This window comes from Mycteria americana, chromosome 12 (genome assembly GCF_035582795.1).
Source record: "Mycteria americana isolate JAX WOST 10 ecotype Jacksonville Zoo and Gardens chromosome 12, USCA_MyAme_1.0, whole genome shotgun sequence".
NCBI lineage: Eukaryota > Metazoa > Chordata > Aves > Ciconiiformes > Ciconiidae > Mycteria > Mycteria americana.
The window spans coordinates 4846519-4863369 of record NC_134376.1 but is presented as its reverse complement, the minus strand read 5'-3'; the positions used below and the strand labels follow the sequence as shown (position 1 = coordinate 4863369).

At 58.2% G+C, this 16851-nt stretch overlaps 2 protein-coding genes across 5 annotated transcripts in view; one reads left to right on the top strand and one right to left on the bottom strand.

Annotated features, from left to right (window-relative positions):
- Positions 1-469: 469 nt before the first annotated feature.
- SLC29A4 (solute carrier family 29 member 4) lies at positions 470-8534 on the top strand. Of its 2 annotated transcripts, XM_075514819.1 has the most exons (11): positions 470-626; positions 2751-2920; positions 3607-3738; positions 3852-3965; positions 4047-4175; positions 4678-4752; positions 5144-5409; positions 5497-5632; positions 5872-6059; positions 6343-6583; positions 6658-8534. In XM_075514819.1, the coding sequence occupies exons 1-11, from the start codon at positions 598-600 to the stop codon at positions 6798-6800; spliced, it is 1623 nt and encodes a 540-aa protein (XP_075370934.1). In that variant the 5' UTR covers positions 470-597; the 3' UTR covers positions 6801-8534. The 2 variants fall into 2 exon arrangements, with proteins under 2 accessions (XP_075370934.1, XP_075370933.1); XM_075514818.1 differs by having other exon boundaries at positions 5144-5632.
- A 28-nt stretch (positions 8535-8562) lies between these two features.
- The window catches only part of TNRC18 (trinucleotide repeat containing 18), a 57836-nt gene continuing 49547 nt past the window's right edge, over positions 8563-16851 (bottom strand). For all 3 annotated transcript variants that reach the window (XM_075514815.1, XM_075514817.1, XM_075514816.1), the window contains 7 exons: positions 16564-16672; positions 14884-15000; positions 14448-14612; positions 12614-13908; positions 12031-12267; positions 11500-11574; positions 8563-10929 (listed from right to left, as the gene is read on the bottom strand). In XM_075514815.1, coding sequence (XP_075370930.1) covers positions 10723-10929; positions 11500-11574; positions 12031-12267; positions 12614-13908; positions 14448-14612; positions 14884-15000; positions 16564-16672 — 2205 coding nt within the window. In that variant the 3' untranslated portion in view covers positions 8563-10722. The remainder of the gene's footprint in view (positions 10930-11499; positions 11575-12030; positions 12268-12613; positions 13909-14447; positions 14613-14883; positions 15001-16563; positions 16673-16851) is intronic.

The window sequence follows — 16851 nt, the reverse complement described above, 5'->3', positions numbered from 1 at the left end:
GTCTGTCCATCTATCCATCCATCCATCTGTCCTGTCTGTACATCCCTCCATCCATCCGTGGGACAGCTCACGCTGACCCCCCTCTTATGCCAAAACCGTCTGCGGGGTGGGAAGGACCCTGTCCCTGCACAGCTCATGTCCTAAATGAAATTACCAGGGCTTCCTTCCTAATTAATCTCTTTGCAATTAGCCCCGGGCCTCTGAACCCCCCAGAGCTCTAGAGCAGGTACCTATAGGCAGTACCTACAGGCGGTACCTATAGACAGGGATGCGAACGGGCTCTGTTCACTGCAAAAACCTTTCCTGCGGCTGACCCAGCCCTCGCCCGGCGGCCCGGGGCTGGCGGGGGGGCCCGGGGCGCCCCGGCCTCCGGTGCGCGTCCCGGGGGGGAGCGGAGGAGGAGTGACGGGGGGAGGCGGGAGGACGCGGGCGGGCGGGAGGCAGGGCCGGGGCCGCCTCCGCTGCTCGCCCGCCGCCGCCGCACTCGCTGCCGGCAGCCCCCGCTCCGCGCCCCCCCCCCCCTCCCGGAGGAGGCTCCGGCATGGCGGGGCCGGGGGCCGGCGGCCGCCGGTGCTGAGCGGGGCGGGCGCAGCGCCGATGCCGCAGAGCCGCCGCGGCGGAGGGAGGTAAGAGCCGCCGCCGACCTGTTGGGCACGGCCGGGACCGCCTGGTGCGGGGGGCGAGGAGCGGGGAGACGCCTCCCCCGGGCCCCGGCCCTGCCCGGCTGCCGAGCATCCTCCCCCGGGCGCGGCCGGGGCCGGGATTCCTCCCCGCTCCCTCCCGCGAGGGGCTTCTCCTTCAGCCCCAGGACCGGGATTGTTGAATCCCCCGTCCTTATTGCAACTTCGCTGCGTGCAAGATGTCGGGGGACCCTTTCGCCGGAGCAAAAAAAATCGCTTCTCTGCCCTGACGGGGTGGGTCTGCGGTGCCCGGGGGTCCCCCGGCACCGGGGCGCAGCGGGGCTGGGGTCCCCCGCTCTTGCCCAGCCCTGCGGGTGCCCTGGCCCTGGGTGAGACCTCCCACCCCCGGCCGTGATGGAGGACCCCCTCCCCTCCCCTCTCCTCCCCTCCCCTCCCCTCCTCTCCCACCCTGTGGCCAGAGGGGCGGCAAGGCCCGGGTCCCCTCCCGTGTAGACGGGTGTAAATCCAAAGGGAGGGGAAAATCTGATTTACCGCGGCACAGGGATGCTCGGAGAGGCGAGGCGGATGGGTGCTGGAGAGCTGGTCCAGCACCGTGGCCGTGCAGCGCATCCCGCTCTGCTCCCGGCCCCGCGGCATCGAGAAGTTTGGGCCACAGCAGGTACGGGGTGTTTCCAGCCGGCGTGTTCTTCAGCTGGGATCTCTGCTATGGAAAAACCCTGCAACAGGCTTTCCTGGCATCCCGGGAGATGCTTCCCACTGGGTTTTATTGCCTGGGGTAGTCTCAGGCACAGGAGGGTGATTGGTGGAGGGGATCACAGCCAGCTCCTCCATGAGCAATGTGACGGAGCGGTGTCCCCAGCCGAAACGTGCCCCGCTGGGTTGTCCTGCCCGCGGTGCTCCCGGATGGGGGGGTCTTGGGGTGCACCCCGGCGCGGTGCAGGGTGGGGACCCCAGCCTGGCTCCATCCAGGCCTCTGCGTGGCCTTGGGGCCATGGCAGCACCGCTCTGTGCCACCAGTCCCTGCAGCGAGCAGATGCATTTTAGGCTCTAGGATTGCACTTGCAGCGTCCGTGGGCACCACGTTCGCCACCCACCCTGGGGTCCCCCAGCATCCGACCCATCCTGGCAGCCGGGGAGATGCTGCAAAACCTCTTTGCTCCTGCAAACGCCACGTCTGGCAGGGAGACCAAAGAGATCACTGTAATTGATTTTTCTTCCCTTGCCTGCCTCAACCTGCTGCCTCGGAGGAGATTTCCCCCCCGGCCGGCTGGGTGGTCCGCGGGCAGCGGGCGCGGAGGCAGGCTGGCATCTAGCGACTGGCGCCGGTAATACAGAGCGGCCCCCGGGCTGCTCCCCGGGGCCTGGGCTGGGCTGGCCCCAGAGGGCTGAACCATGTTTTGGGTGGCTCTGGTAGGGTCGCTGGAGGATGCCAGGTGGTTTGGGAGCTCGTTTTGGGATGCATTAGGTGCGGACCCTCTCGGGTGTGCTGCTGGGGGTCTCTCCGGCAGCTCTCTGAGCATCTCCCTGCTGTGCTGTGGCCCCTCGGAGAAGCAGATCTAAAATGCTCGCCTTAAAAGCCAGGTCGCATCCCATCCTCTCCCTGAAAAGGCTGCAGGAGTGTGTCTGCCCAGGCCAGTGGCTCTGCCCCAGCCCCGGGCAGCAGAGATGCTGAAAAAAGGCATAAACCAGAGTAATTGTGTGCAGCCGGGATCTTCCCGTGCAGCCGCCCTCAGTGAGTGGTTTTCACCCATTAATTTCTCTAATTGCTTTTGGAAAGTGCAGTGGTATTTGGCATTGGTAGCATCGTGGTGAGGTGTTGAGCTGGGCTGAGTGCTGTGCCCTGGGGGAGGCTCGCACAGACCCCCCGATCACCGCTCGCCACCCCAAATCCAAACTCCTGCCCAGTGGGTCAAGGGACCCCACTCTGCTCGGGGAAAGCATCTTTCCAGGTGGAAAAAACATAGAAGCTGCGGCGGTACCGTGGGGTGACGAAGGCTCAGGGCCAGCCACGTGCCATCCATCCCTTGCAGACCCCTGGCATCACCCAGGGGACGGTCCCTGGGGGGACACAGGAGCTGTGCCCCGGGGTGTCACCGCTCTCCCTCCCAGGTCGGCCACGATGGGCTCAGTGGGAGCCGAGCGCTTCAAGGAGCTGAGCCCGGCGGGGACGCCGGAGGGCAACGTGGTGATGAGCTTCAGCTTCGACAGCTACCAGCTGGAGGAGGACGAGCTGCAGAGGGGCAGCCAGGCCAAGGGCATCCTCACCTTCATGGAGCCGGGTGAGGGCAGGCAGGGCCCCGACCCACAGCCGGGAGCCGGGTTTCCTGCTGGTTTCCCACCCATTTAGGAGCTTCCTGGGATGGGCTTAATAGCCACAAATGCCATAAGATTGCCTAACGCCTTTTTTTGGACCTGTTCGTACCCACGTGAGCTGCACAGCATCCCGTGGCAGCGGGCTCTGCAGGTTGGCAAGGAGCTGAGGTTCATGCCCTGGCTCTCCTGCCCGGCTCACCCCCAGCCTGCAGCTTCACCCTTTCCCGTGCAGGGCTCAGGAATGTCCCTGGGATTTACCCCAGCCCTGCTCCGCATCCTGGGGCATCGCCGTCCACCTCCACACCCCTCCAACCCCTCCTGCACCTTGGCTTTGGCTGTTCCCTGCGCTGCCTGGCTCTCAGGTTATTTGGCTGCTATTAAAACTCATCAGCCCCCAAAGCCCAGATGTTTTCCTGCCTCCTGCGTCTCTCATTGAAATGCCTTTATTTAGAGAAGGAGTTTCTCATGGCTGGGGCCATTTATTTGTGAGACCTGTGGGGCGCTGGGCTGCTTGCTGTGGGTGACCCCTCGTTTGCCATAAAGGATGTGGAAGCACCATTCACCGCCCCATGGCGGGGGTCTGCTGCAGGTCCCATGGCTGCAGCAGTGCCCCTGTCACATCTTTTTCTCTTTCTTTCCCCTTATGGGGCAGTTTCTGAGGATCCCGAGCCCCAGGATCGATACCATGGGATTTACTTTGCCATGCTGCTGGCTGGGGTGGGTTTTCTTCTGCCGTACAACAGCTTTATCACCGATGTGGACTACCTGCACCATAAATACCCAGGTAGGTCTCCAGCAGTTGCAGCACTTCCCTGCCACCCCAAACCTGGGGAGAGCTCGGCCCTGCTTCCAGGGGAGCCGGACCCCCGCCACCCCCCATCACCTGCCTCTCCGCAGGGACCTCCATCGTCTTTGACATGAGCCTCACCTACATCCTGGTGGCCTTGGTGGCCGTCATCCTCAACAACGCGCTGGTGGAGCTGCTGAGCTTGCACACCCGGATCTCCGTGGGTGAGTGGGGGTCCCCACAGCCCCCAGCAGCACTGGCTCCATGTTGCCCCAGCACCACCCGCCTCCATCTCCCACCTGCAGGCTACCTCTTCGCCCTGGGGCCCCTGCTCTTCGTCAGCATCTGCGACGTCTGGCTGGAGCTCTTCACCCGCAGGCAAGCCTACGCCATCAACCTGGTTGCCGTCGGGGTGGTGGCCTTTGGCTGCACAGGTATGCGGGACAGTGGCTGGCACTGGGGCAAGCACAGCCCTTCAGATAGGGGTGGGAAAACATCCCCATCCCCAAGAGCCGTGGTCTCCTGGGACAACCTCTTGCTCTGATCCCTGTAAGCTGACCCTCGTGTCCCTGCTCCGTCCCCTCCACCTCTGTCCAGGCACCACAGGACTGGACAGGGGCACCAGCACCAAGCCGTGCATCAGTCCCCGACACCACAATGACTTTGCCATTTGGGCCACCATTTGGGCTTCCCAATGCCTTGCACCTGGTGGCCACTCTTGGTGGGAACAGCCATGGTGGGCCATCCAGGGAGGGCAAAACCCCCCACACACTTTTGGGGCAAGAAGGCTTTGGGCGCTGCATTGGCTGTTCAGGAAGGGTGTAGCTCCTGGGTGGCACGGCACGTGGGCCCCCACCGGGGTTTTTTCCCCCCCTACCCGGCATTTCGGCTGCAGCAATAATCCCTCCTTCTCCCCTCGGCGCATCTCTCCTGAAGTGCAGCAATCCAGCTTCTACGGCTACACGGGGCTGCTGCCCAAGCGCTACACGCAGGGGGTGATGACGGGCGAGAGTAAGTACCTGCGTCCGCGTCCGCGTTCGACTGTGTGGGTTCGCTTGGGGGGGACCCTCCTCTACTGTCTCCCAGGGCCCCGGCGAGTCACACCCAGGGCCCTGCTGTCCCCAGCACAGCCTAGCCAGGTTGCCAGCAGATCAGGGGCACCCCAGGGTGCTCCCCAGCAAAGCGGGGTGTTTAATGGTTTGTAAATCACTTGCAAGGCCCACTGCACTGCCACGTCAAGCTGGGGGTGGGGGTCTCTACCCAGAGATGGCTCCACTGCCCCCCAAAAAATCACTTACTCCACACCTGGAGGCATCATCTCCATATGGTGGGGGACCGCTGGGGGTCCCCGAGCCATGGGGTTCGGCAGGACCCGGTGCCAATAGCTCTCCTGTGCCACCAGGCACCGCCGGGGTCATCATCTCACTCAGCCGCATCTTCACCAAGCTGCTGCTGTCAGACGAGAAGGAGAACACGGTCATCTTCTTCTTCATCTCCATCGGCATGGAGCTGACGTGCTTCATCCTCCACCTCCTGGTGAAGCGTACCCGCTTCGTCCGCTACTACACCACCTGCTCCCGCAAGGGTCTCCCCGAGCCCCGGGGGACTGGTGACCATGGGACAGGCTACCGCGTCCACCACGACGTCACTGCTGAGGACATCCGATTTGTAAGCCAAGGGCGGGTTTCCTTGATGCCCCTGGGTCCCTCTCCCCACTGGAGCCCAGCACTGGTGTCCCCGCTCTCCCTCACACAGGAGAACCGGCTGCGGGGGCAGCCGAGCTCCCCCCGGGGCAGCCCAGGCCCCGAAGCTGAGCTGGCCGGCAGTGGCACCTACATGCGCTTTGACGTCCCTCGGCCCAAAATCAAGAGGAGCTGGCCCAGCTTCAGAGGTGGGTGGTGGGCTCAGGGCAGGGGGGTGGGGGCAAGTCAATTTTGCAGCATTTTGTGGGGCAGAAGGAACGATCGGTGGTCTAGGACTTTGGGGAAGGGTCATCCCTTCTCAATGCACCCAAAAACATCGGGCAATCACATCTTTGGAAGCCACTGTTGGGGTGCAGGCAAGCCTTTGAGGCTCTGCAGAGGGAAGGGCTGTGGGTTTTGGCTGAGCCGTGCTGCCCATACCTGCCAGACATGCTGCTCCACCGCTACGTCGTGTCCCGGCTCATCTGGGCCTACATGCTCTCCATCGCCATGACCTACTTCATCACGCTGTGCCTCTTTCCCGGGCTGGAGTCAGAGATCCACAACTGCACGCTGGGGGAATGGCTCCCCATCCTCATCATGGCCATCTTCAACCTCTCCGACTTCGTCGGCAAGGTAGGAGAGAGGCCAACTCCAACACGGTGGGGCGGATGCCTTCCCTTCCACCATGCCTCCTTTTTGTGTCCTCTTTCAAAGCCGCTTGGCTCCACCAAGGGTCATCTCCACCCCACGGGTATCTAACTAGTGTGAGGTTGCTCACCAGCATGGCTGAGGTTGGGCTCCTGCAGCAGATGGTCTTGCCACCATCTCAGCTTCTCCTTGCTGCCCCATTTTGGGCACCATATTGCCCTTCCCATCCTCCTTGGCCCCCAAGCATGGTCTCTGCCTCTCGCTGCAGATCCTGGCTGCCCTGCCCTATGACTGGAGAGGGACCCACCTCCTTGTCTACTCCTGCATCCGCGTAGTCTTCATCCCCCTCTTCATCATGTGCGTCTACCCCAACGGGAGGCCCACCTTCGGCCACCCTGCCTGGCCCTGCATCTTCTCTCTCCTCATGGGCATCACCAACGGCTACTTCGGCAGCGTCCCCATGATCCTGGCCGCCGGGAAAGTGAGCCCCGAGCAGCGGGAGCTGGCAGGTAGGACCAAGCCCTCCCAGGGACCCCATGCGGGATGGCCAGAGCGCCTTGACACCTTGTGTCCCTTCCTGCAGGGAACACCATGACTGTGTCCTACATGACGGGCTTAACACTGGGCTCGGCCGTGGCATATTTTGCCTACAGCCTCACGAGTACGTCCCACAGTACCTGTTTCTACACCGAGACCTCCAACAGCTCCTCTACGCTGGGGTACTGAGCTCCGGGGCGGGGCGACGGGGACAAGATGGGACCTGCTTCCCACCACGGTCCCCACCGCCCCGCTTGGCCCATGTCCCTTCTCAGGGAGGGAGCCCGGAGCCAGAAAGCTGCCCCGGGATGGACAGGGACCAGCATCCTGTTGGCATGGGGCCATGGCATCCCAAAACAGCCCATGCTGCCCCAGCCAGGGCCACTTCTTGGGGTGACATTCCCCTCACCCCGGGGGATGGTCCCGTTGCTCTTGGGGGGGTTTCCCATCGGCGATGTGCAGCTCTCCGGTGGGGGAATGGGGGGGTGTCTTCTGTTTGAGCCAAGCCATTGCCAGGAGGAAGAAAATACTGCCAAATCCCAAAGGTAATAGGACCAGCACTGGGGAGGAGGGTGATGGAGGGCTGGCGAGGAAGAGGAGCACCAAAAGAGGACACTCCTTCAGGCCCCGGTGCCTCTGGGAAGGTTGTTCTCGGCTTTCATTGATGGTGCTGCAGGTTTTCACCAAGAATGGCTTGAAATCAGGATCCCTCCCCAAATACGCCAATCGCTGTGTAGAAGACCCAATTCACTTCTGCTGGCTGGAAAAAAAAGTACCTTTTTTTTCAGTTGTGTCTTTTTTTTTGGCCCCCCCTAACTGCGAGAGGCAGGCACTTGCCTCCCCCTACCCCATGCTGTGGGTCTGCCCCATCACCTCCCTCTCCTGGGCTGCAATGGGGCTGAGGGGGGATCCTGATGTCCTGAGGAGGGGTCTTGAGGCCACCGCACTGTGGATACCACCCGCGGGCCACTGCCGAGCTTCAGGATTTATTGCAGATTACGCCAGATTACACGTCTTCGCGACGATGCCTAGTTGTTACCCGTGCCACTAGCACTGGCACAGCCCTGGCACTGCAGGCACTCGGCTGCTGGTGATGGGCTGGGCTGGCAAACACACACAGGGTGATGCCTGGTGCCTGTCCTGTGGGGTTTCGGGGTGCCCCTTGTGCTGCTCCCCATCTCCAGGGTCCCCTCTGTCACCTGGGGCAGCTGGATTTGTCACCGGGTCCCATCAAACCTCTGCCAGTCTGCAAACTGCTGCTGAAGTGCAGTGCAACACCCTTGCGGGCAGCAAGCGGGAGAGGGAAGGGGCTGAGCAGAGCAGAAACCATCTGGAGAAGGTGCCAACACCAGAGGCTGCCGCTTTTTGGGACCGGCTGCACCTCGTTGTGCCAGGAGGCAGCAGGTGCCATCTCCCAAGGAAGCGAAGCCCAAGGGCTGGAGGCAGTGGGAGCAGGAGGCAGCGAGCGCCAGGCTTGGCACCCCCGACCCAGCCCCACCGGCACCGCAGGGTCTCTCCTTGCCAAGCCCCCGGCTGGTTGAAGTGCAGATCGCACCAAAAAGAGCCAATGCAGTGTTTCATCCTCAACACACCATCCCTGCAGGGCTCGGGGTACGGGAGTCACCGTGGCTGCAGGGGAAGAACTCGCATCTCCTGCCCCACGGGCCCCAGTGAGCAGAGACCTCCGCTCCGGGGTCCCATCCCGCCCATCCGTGCCACCCCGCAGGGGGACTGTCGGACGGACGGGGCTCCCCGAAGAGCCACGCGGCGCCTGGGTTGGGTCTTTCCCCGAACACGAGGCAGGGGCTGAGCCAAAAAGTGACCATTGCCACCAAGGGGAGAAAAACCCCGCGGTCAGGACAAGCGAGACAAAGAAAGATGCTTCGTTGGGTTGCTTTTTTTCAATTAATTTTTTTTTTTTATGAAAAAAGATCACACGGAGTTCTCCAACAAACAGAATGCCAAAAAAATTGTTTTAAACAAAACATAAACAAAACAAAACAAAAAAAAAGACAAAAACCTGGCTCTCCTTTCCTCTCGATTGTCTGAAATATCCTTGTGTTCCATAGAAGGCAGTGGGTTTTAAGTGCTTTCTATTTAACATTAGCATAAAATCTCTCTCGCGCGCTCTCTCTCTCGCTCTTTAAAATATGCTCACACAATTTGCTTCTAGAAGTACAGTACACTTTGAGCGTGGGGGGGTGTGCCTGTTCCCAGATCATTTACAATCACAATCCAACAGGAAATAAAAAATAATATTCTAAACGTCAGACTGTGTTCATTTCTGTCATTGTTTTTTTTTCTTTTTTTTTTTATAATTTCATAATTTTTTTCACAGTTTTAAAAAGTTTATATTTATATATATATATTTATATTTATATTTATAATTAAAAAGTTGAATCCATTTAAAGACTTATAATACAGGAGGGCTAAAGAGTCTTTTGGTACATTAAAACTGTACAGGCTAGAACCGTCACTATCCGCTGCGCCGAGGCGCCGGTGGCCCGGGGTGGAGATGGTACGAGCTCAGCACCATGTGGTTCGTTTAAAGGACGAGGGGTAACTTCGCAGGGGCGTCCCTCTCCCCTGAGCCCCGGCCTCCAGTCTCTGGTACGCAGCTGGTACCAGGGCGGATAGTTTCCAATCTGTCCTTGTCTTAAGCGTCTCCCCACCGGAGCCTGGGCTGTGGCTCCCGGCCGAGCCGGGCCCCGCTCCGCGTCCTAGCAATCTGTAGTGCGAGTCGGTAGTTGCAAAGATCAGTGCGTCTCTTGGAGTTTTTTTTGTTTTGTTTTAAGTGCAAGGATGTTGCGTGGTTCTCCTCCAGTGTCCCCTCCAGCCGGGTGCAACCCTGGTGCGGCAGCGGGTGATGCCACGGGTCTGGCGTGTGCCCAGCGGGAGCGAGACGGTGGGTCAGCTCCGCAGAGGGAGGGAGGAGGCGATGGTGGCGGCTCTCCGGGAGCCGTTGGGAGGTTGGCCGGCTGGATGGAGCAAGCTGAACGGTCCCCTCCCTGAGCCCAAGGTGGCAGTGGGGCTCTGGCTGTGGAAACACAGCAGGCAGGCATGGCCGGGCTTCACGCTCTATCCCTGTTCCCATCAGATGAGGGGCGAGGGCTTCCCAGCAGCTCCGCATCTCTGCTCAGGCAAGGCATGGGGGGTAAAGCTGGGGGAGGGATGCCAAAATCCAATGGCCTGTGGTCTCCTCTGCTCCAAGCACGGAGCAGCAGCTTTTCCCAGTCGTTTCCTGCCCCCCTTCACCGCACGCTCCAAGACGAGTTCTTTGTTCGCCAAGTGTCACCCCCTGGCCATGCATTTGCTCCCCCCAGTGCCCTCCCAGGGCAGGAGGGATGCAGAGGGATGGGGAAGGTGGGTTCAGACTGTTTGTTCGAGGCAGTGGGAAGGCAGCATCCCAGGCTGGATGTTGGTTCATCTTCTGCCCGGCTCCTCCCAGCCCGGAGGACCTCTTCTGCCATCTCCGTGCTGGGGCCAGCTCTGCCCCTTCGTGCTCCACACTGCTGGCCGGGGTCCTCCAGGGAAAGGGAACCGCAAAAAGGCGCTGAGAGGATCGAGACGAGGCGCTGAGAGAGACTCATCTCCTTTCTCTTTCACCCTGTCCTTCCTAAAGGGTCATGCGAAACTAAGCAGGAAAGGGAATATAAGGACGGAGAGGAACGTACGCAGAAGGCTAGCAGGTGTCCTTCCACGTACAGGCGGCTTCCAAGTTACTGATGGGAGCAAATGACACAAAAGGGATCCCTCCTGCCGGGGGGTCCCGCTGGTGAAATGATCACGAGACCCATGTGCTTTCCTGGACCAAAAGGAGGAAGGGAGAAGTTGGTCAAGTGTCACCTTACTTAAAGCCACTTCCAGAAGAGCCTTGGGGTTCAAGTACCCCCACCCCCACCCCCCAACGGCATCTTCCTCAAGTCCTGTAACTGCTTCCCCAACCCCTTTCTTCAGCCCTCTCCTTCCTCCTCGTGTCTCTCGCGCTCTCCTGTCTGTAGTGTGACACAGAAGTCATGAGCATTGAAAGAAACAATCATGTCGTCTGAACAGGCACGTCCTCAGGTTTGTCCTGTCCCTTCCCAGGGGGTGGCATGTGTCCCCTGGGCAGTCAGCAGATGACAGGGACCCCATCGGTGTTGAAGATCATGCCCGTAGTGGGCTCGTAGGTCCCTGCAAGGTAGTAGAGGTCCTCACTGTCTTGGTATTTCTTCGTCTTTAGCATCTGCTCATACTGATCCAGACCAACAACAAGACACTTGTGTGAGATGGTCTGGACATCGTTTTCATCCACGTGAGAGGACTGGTAGAGGGCTCGCTGCATTACAGGAACGGAAGGAGGGAGATGGAAAGAAAAGGAGTAATTAGATCTCTCAGCATTTACAGCGTCACCTTCAATATGCAGGAAAAACATCCATCGCAACTGGCCAGGGCTTGTGCTCACACTCAAGCAGAACTCCCCGTTCATCCCCGCTGCCAGCCCAGGGGAGGGACACTGGGAATCTGCACAGGCCCAGGAGCAGTGTGGACACAATCCGCCCAGTGCACTAAACCTGAGCCCTCGCTTTCCCTCAGCTCCCACTGATGGGAATGCCGCAGCTGCTGAGCACACGGACAGGGGAATACGGAGGCCAGGAGTTTGTCATCCTCACTTCAAGGATGCAAATGCAAAGATGGGTGCTGGATACCAGCCTTCTGTTCCTCCCAACACCCAGCACCTGCAGCTACTCCCACCCTCCCAGAAACACCCATCCAAAGTCCTGGGCGCTGCAGACTCAGCAGCCAAGGCAAAAGGCAAGAGCCAGAGAAGCTCGGGGGGCATTTCCCCAGCAGCATTTGTTACAGAGTCCCCACCATCCCCTCCCAGCCCTCCTCCAACCTCACCAACCTCCATAAAGTCCTTCCTCTGGTTGGATGCCTGCAAAGCTGTGGACAGACTCCTGCCCGACTTCTGATCCCAGCGCTGTGCCCAAGAGGAAGAGAAAAGAGACAACAGAAATGAAAAGCAGGTGAATTAGTTGTTTTTCCATGCTATCACCTCCTGCCCACCACATGTGCCTTTACAACCACTGGTAATAAATACTAAGAGTCTACTGTAAACCACACTGCACACGTGTGCAAAATTCCGTATTTCTGAGCACCAGGCCAGTCGTCCTTGTAAAAAGACTCGATCTGGCTTTTGACACTCTTTTTGGACCGACACAAAAGTCTTCATTTCCTAGTGCAATTAAACCCACCCTTCCCCTGCTCAAGGGGTCAACACTTGTCCACACCACAGGCAGCCCCCACAACATGAAATGATGGGGCCACCCCCATTACAGTACCAGTAACAAACTGGGCCATGGGTGTTTTCCTCATCCTTGGAAACAAAAGGGAACAAGCAGCTTTGCAGCCCTCTCGGCAAAGGAGACCAGCCTACCTTGCCTTCGTTGAGTTTCTTCCCAGGGTTGGTTTCTTCTGGGTGATAAAACCATTTGACTCGGACCACCATGTTGTTCCCCCATGACTCCCACATGCTCTGGATCCGGCCAATGTAGGGCAGGTTGGGGCGGCCAGCTGAGAGGAAGACTGCACAGTCTCCGATGCGGATTATCTCCTTGCCCCGGACGATGGCCTTGTAGAAGAGCTTCCTGGCCTTCCCTTTCATTCCTCGCCTCTGCCAAGAGAGGATCACACAGGTGAGCAGCCAGGGATTGCCCAGGTTTCCCCCACCCACCACTGCCTGCCCTGTCCCGCACCCCACCCTTTGCTGTTGGTAGAGCCACAGCATCCACAAGCATTCCCACAGGAAACAGAGCAGAGGGACAGGCCATGCAGGATCGCTCCCCCAAACACAGCAAAGGCCAACACCAATCTCCTTGCAAACTGGAGACCTTGGCCGGGGACACACCATGCCAGCGGAGTTTCACCACCCCAGGAGAAGGGAAAGGGCATGGGTAAGAGACACCACAAGGCAAATGCGAGCGAGAGCACTATGGAGCGGTGGAAGAGGCTCTGTTTACCTGTGTGGGTTTCCCAAACCACTTCCACAGCTGCCGTGCGGGGAGGAAAGCAGCAATCTTGGGCCTGTTCTCCACCGACGGCAGTCGCTGGCGCTTGGCCAGCTCCTTGGTGGTGGGCAGGTGGATGCCCTCGCGCTTTTTGGGCCTGCTCTTGTTGCCACTCTGCTGCGGTGCCGGCTGTTGCACCGGCTGCTGCGCCGGCTGTTTCTGGCTCTGGGGGTGGGAGGACGCGCGGGATTTCCCTGCCTGCTTGGTTTGCTTGGGTGGGAGGGTTTGCTGCACTGAGGAACTTGGCTGGGCCTCAGCTACTTCGTCATCAGAGCTACAGGAGGAGTCTTCATCTGTAGTAGAGGAGGAAGAAGAGCTGGAGCTCGATGAAGAAGAGGTCGATGAGGCCGAGGAAGAGGAGGAAGAGGAGGATGAAGAGGAGCTGCTGCTAGAAGAGGAAGAGGAGGAGGAGTTGGAGGAAGAGAGAGGGGTGGATGCTCTCGAGCTGGCTGAGCTGCTGTCCTGGGCTTCCCCTCGGTTCTTCTCAGCCTCCTCTTCTCCCTCTGACTCCGAGCTGCTGTCGCTGCTGTTGCTCTCAGACTCCTCCACGGCTGCTGGAGCTGCTGCCTTTTCTTCCTGGTCCTTCGAAGCAGTGAGGCTCTCTGCTGAGCCATCGAACTTTCCTCCGAAGCTGGCAGGAGAAGGGTCTCCCTCAGCTGCTTTGGCTCGGGAAGATTTCTGCTTGCCCTCTGCACCCACTGCAGGGGAATAGCCCAGCCCCAAGAGACTCTTGCCGTCTCTGCGACTGGCCAGGTTCGAGTCCTCTAGCATCCTCATCGCCTCCTTCATCTTCTTTGTCTTTGGAGACATCACACCCTCATGGTCCAGCTTGATCAGGATTTCGTTGTCATGCTTCCTCTGAGCCTTGACCATGGTGCCAAACTCTTGCGCCTCTTCTGTAGGACGCCCTTTCTTGGCCTTGGCTTTTGACGCCGAAGCATCGCTGGAGCCGAAGGCTGCCAGCGTCCCTGGGAGGTCGCTGTAGGGCTCCGTGCTGAGGATGCTGCCAAACACAGCAGGCTGGTAAGTGGGTTGCGGGGGACTATGCAGCTTAGTGGAGATCTTCATTTTGCTGGCTTTTGACCGCTTTTCCTCTGTGGGGGCAGGAGAGCCTCCAGTCGTCAGCGGTTGCGATTTTCGCGACCCCTTCATGCTTGGCTTGCCCAAGCAGGCTGGCTTCTCTGGGACTGAAGAGGTAACAGGTGAAGATTCAACCTGATCCTTCTCTTCTGGCAAGGCAGCCTCTTCTGCAGAGGGGGGGGAAACACAAAGACATGATGGTATCCATCCAAATGGGCTTTATTAGCTCAGACACAACCAGACACCAATGCTGACGACTCTGGCCAAGGGTGGCTTGTTCCTGACTGCTCAGGTATCCCCAAAGAGGCGCAGGTCCTCACTGCTCACTGAACAGCCTTACTAAGCAGCCTGGCCTGATGCCAGCACCTGCGAGCAGCTGATGGGCAATGCCCAGCGATGCTGCTTCAGTTGCAGGGGAACCAAACTGCAGATCTCCTGCATCTTTGGCCCTACTTGTGGCTGCTGAGATGCTCAGCTGAAAAAGGGACCCTGCTCTGCAGCCTTGACCGACAGAAGCACAGTGCAGGCCAGCTCCTGCAAACTGTAGCCACAGCAGAGCGAGCTGATGCATGGATGCTCTGCACGCAAGCAGTGCATCCATTCCCCTCCAAATCTTGCCCCAAGCAACAGCTCTATCTTGGGGAGAGCGGTGGGGAACTGTGCAAGGACTCTCTCAACTCCAGGTCTGGCAGTGGTGACAACCTACCAGCTTTTGCCTTGACGCTTGGCTTTCTCCCTCGCCCTTTGCCCTTTGACACAGGCTCCTCTGACCCCAGTGTAGCTCCCTCTTTTCCTTCTCCAGTGTCTTTGCTGGATTTACGGCTACGGCGCTTGGTGCTGGGCACCAAAAGGGCCGGCGAAGGCTCAGCACCTGGAACAGGTCAAAGAGATGCTCAAATGCAACCAAATAACACACAAATCAGAGATGCGATACAGGGAACATATCCTTACCAACTCCGCAATAGGGACTTTCTCCCTATGGGTTATATCCCACCCCAGCTCTGCATGTCCATAATTGATGGTGCAATCTTTGTGATTGAAAGTCTGTGAACTTGTCCCAGAATCTGAGAGGCAGGTGGCCCGAAACTCCCTACATTTCCTAGTGGGAAGGGTCATGCAAAAAACTGAACAGCAAGACTCACACTGGATCTTGTAGTCAGGTGGGAGAAGCCGAATGTGAGACAGTGGGATACGTCCCGTGTCCCCATCATCAAACTCTACTGTGATGAGATCACCATCTTCCTCCAGGTCCAGGGCTCCTGCGGGTTGGGGGAGCAGAAGATGGGATTAGGGACAAACATCAGAGTACAAACCCCTTGTCAGGGAACTGGGGACATGGGGGAAGACAGGGATCCTGCACCAGCTCCAAAGCATCCCATCCCCACCTTTCCTAGGCTGTGCAGGGAGAGCACAGAAGGCTTGCTCTGCAACGGAAAGTCCCTGATAATACTAAACCAGCCCACCCAGTGTACAATTTTCCAGTCAGCAGCACTGCTCCAGAACATAACCACCATTCAACTTCCCACCTCTTTCCCCTATTTCCCTCTATTCTTGCAGAAATTCACTTCTCTGTTTTCACTGCAGCATCTCTTTTTTTGACCTGCATTTTGTAACTACTCTCAGCAATCACGAGCTGCTGCTTTTCACCTTCTCTCCAAGAGAAACAAGCTGTGTTCCCACCCTCTCTTCTTGCATCAGCATCACTGGTCTATAATTCATAAGCAATTCTTTCCACTACGCACGTAGTGCAACCAAGAGCCCAAAAGCAAGACCAGCCATGGCAGAATTGTCCAGGGCTCTTCACTGGCTTTTTTATGGGACCAGATGGGGGAGTTACAGAATCACAGAATCACAGAATCATATAGGTTGGAAAAGACCTTTAAGATCATCGAGTCCAACCATAAACCTAACACTGCCAAAACCACCACTACACCATGTCTCTAAGCACCTCATCCAAACGTCCTTTAAATACCTCCAGGGATGGCGACTCAACCACTTCCCTGGGCAGCCTGTTCCAATGCTTGATAACCCTCTCGGTGAAGAAAAATTTCCTAATATCCAGTCTAAACCTCCCCTGGCGCAACTTGAGGCCATTTCCTCTTGTCCTATCACTTGTTACCTGGGAGAAGAGACCGACCCCCACCTCTCTACAACCTCCTTTCAGGTAGTTGAAGAGAGCGATAAGGTCTCCCCTCAGCCTCCTTTTCTCCAGGCTAAACAGTCCCAGCTCCCTCAGCCGCTCCTCATAAGACTTCTGCTCCAGACCCTTCACCAGCTTCGTTGCCCTTCTCTGCACACGCTCCAGTACCTCAATATCCCTCTTGTAGTGGGGGGCCCAAAACTGAACACAGTATTCGAGGTGCGGCCTTACCAGTGCCGAGTACAGGGGCACAATCACTTCCCTAGTCCTGCTGGCCATGCTATTTTTGATACAAGCCAGGATGCCATTGGCTTTCTTGGGAGTTGATATGTCAGAGGCAAAGCTATGAGTGTGGAGGTGATTTAGAAACCCCCACAACATCAGAAATCTTTGGTGCCTGGAGTTAATTCTGACTTTTTGAAGTGTGTTGAATTTCTCTGATATTTTAAGCTCCTAAATTGCTCAGACTTCTTCCTATGAGAGTACATCTCCTGGACCAACAGGATGTTACTAAACCAGCATCATGACTGAGTTGGCCATGACCCGGAGGAGAGAAATGGGCCAGGCTCCGACTTCCAGGACATTCATAGCAGACCTCAGGGCTTCCCCAGACAAGCCTGACATCCCTCATCCCACTAAGACATCCCTGCTTCACAGCGCAGAGCAGCCAGGGTGGCCTTACCTCGGACAACTGTCCCTGGGTAGAGGCAGCGGTACTGCTGGCTCCAGTAGGCTGCAATCCTCGTGCCCTCAGGAAGGAATCGCACCGAAGGTGGTTTCACATCGATGATCTGCTTGGGGCAAGAGGAGGGCAATTACTGATGTTCTTGGCACCAGCACAGACCATTCCACCACACTTGGCATGTAGCAAAGCAGCTTTGGAGAAGGCAAGGGACAGTTTCCCTGTTGGGAAATGGCCTCCTGTCTGCCCACAGGGCAGTGACCCACACCAAGGGCAGCTCTGCCTAGA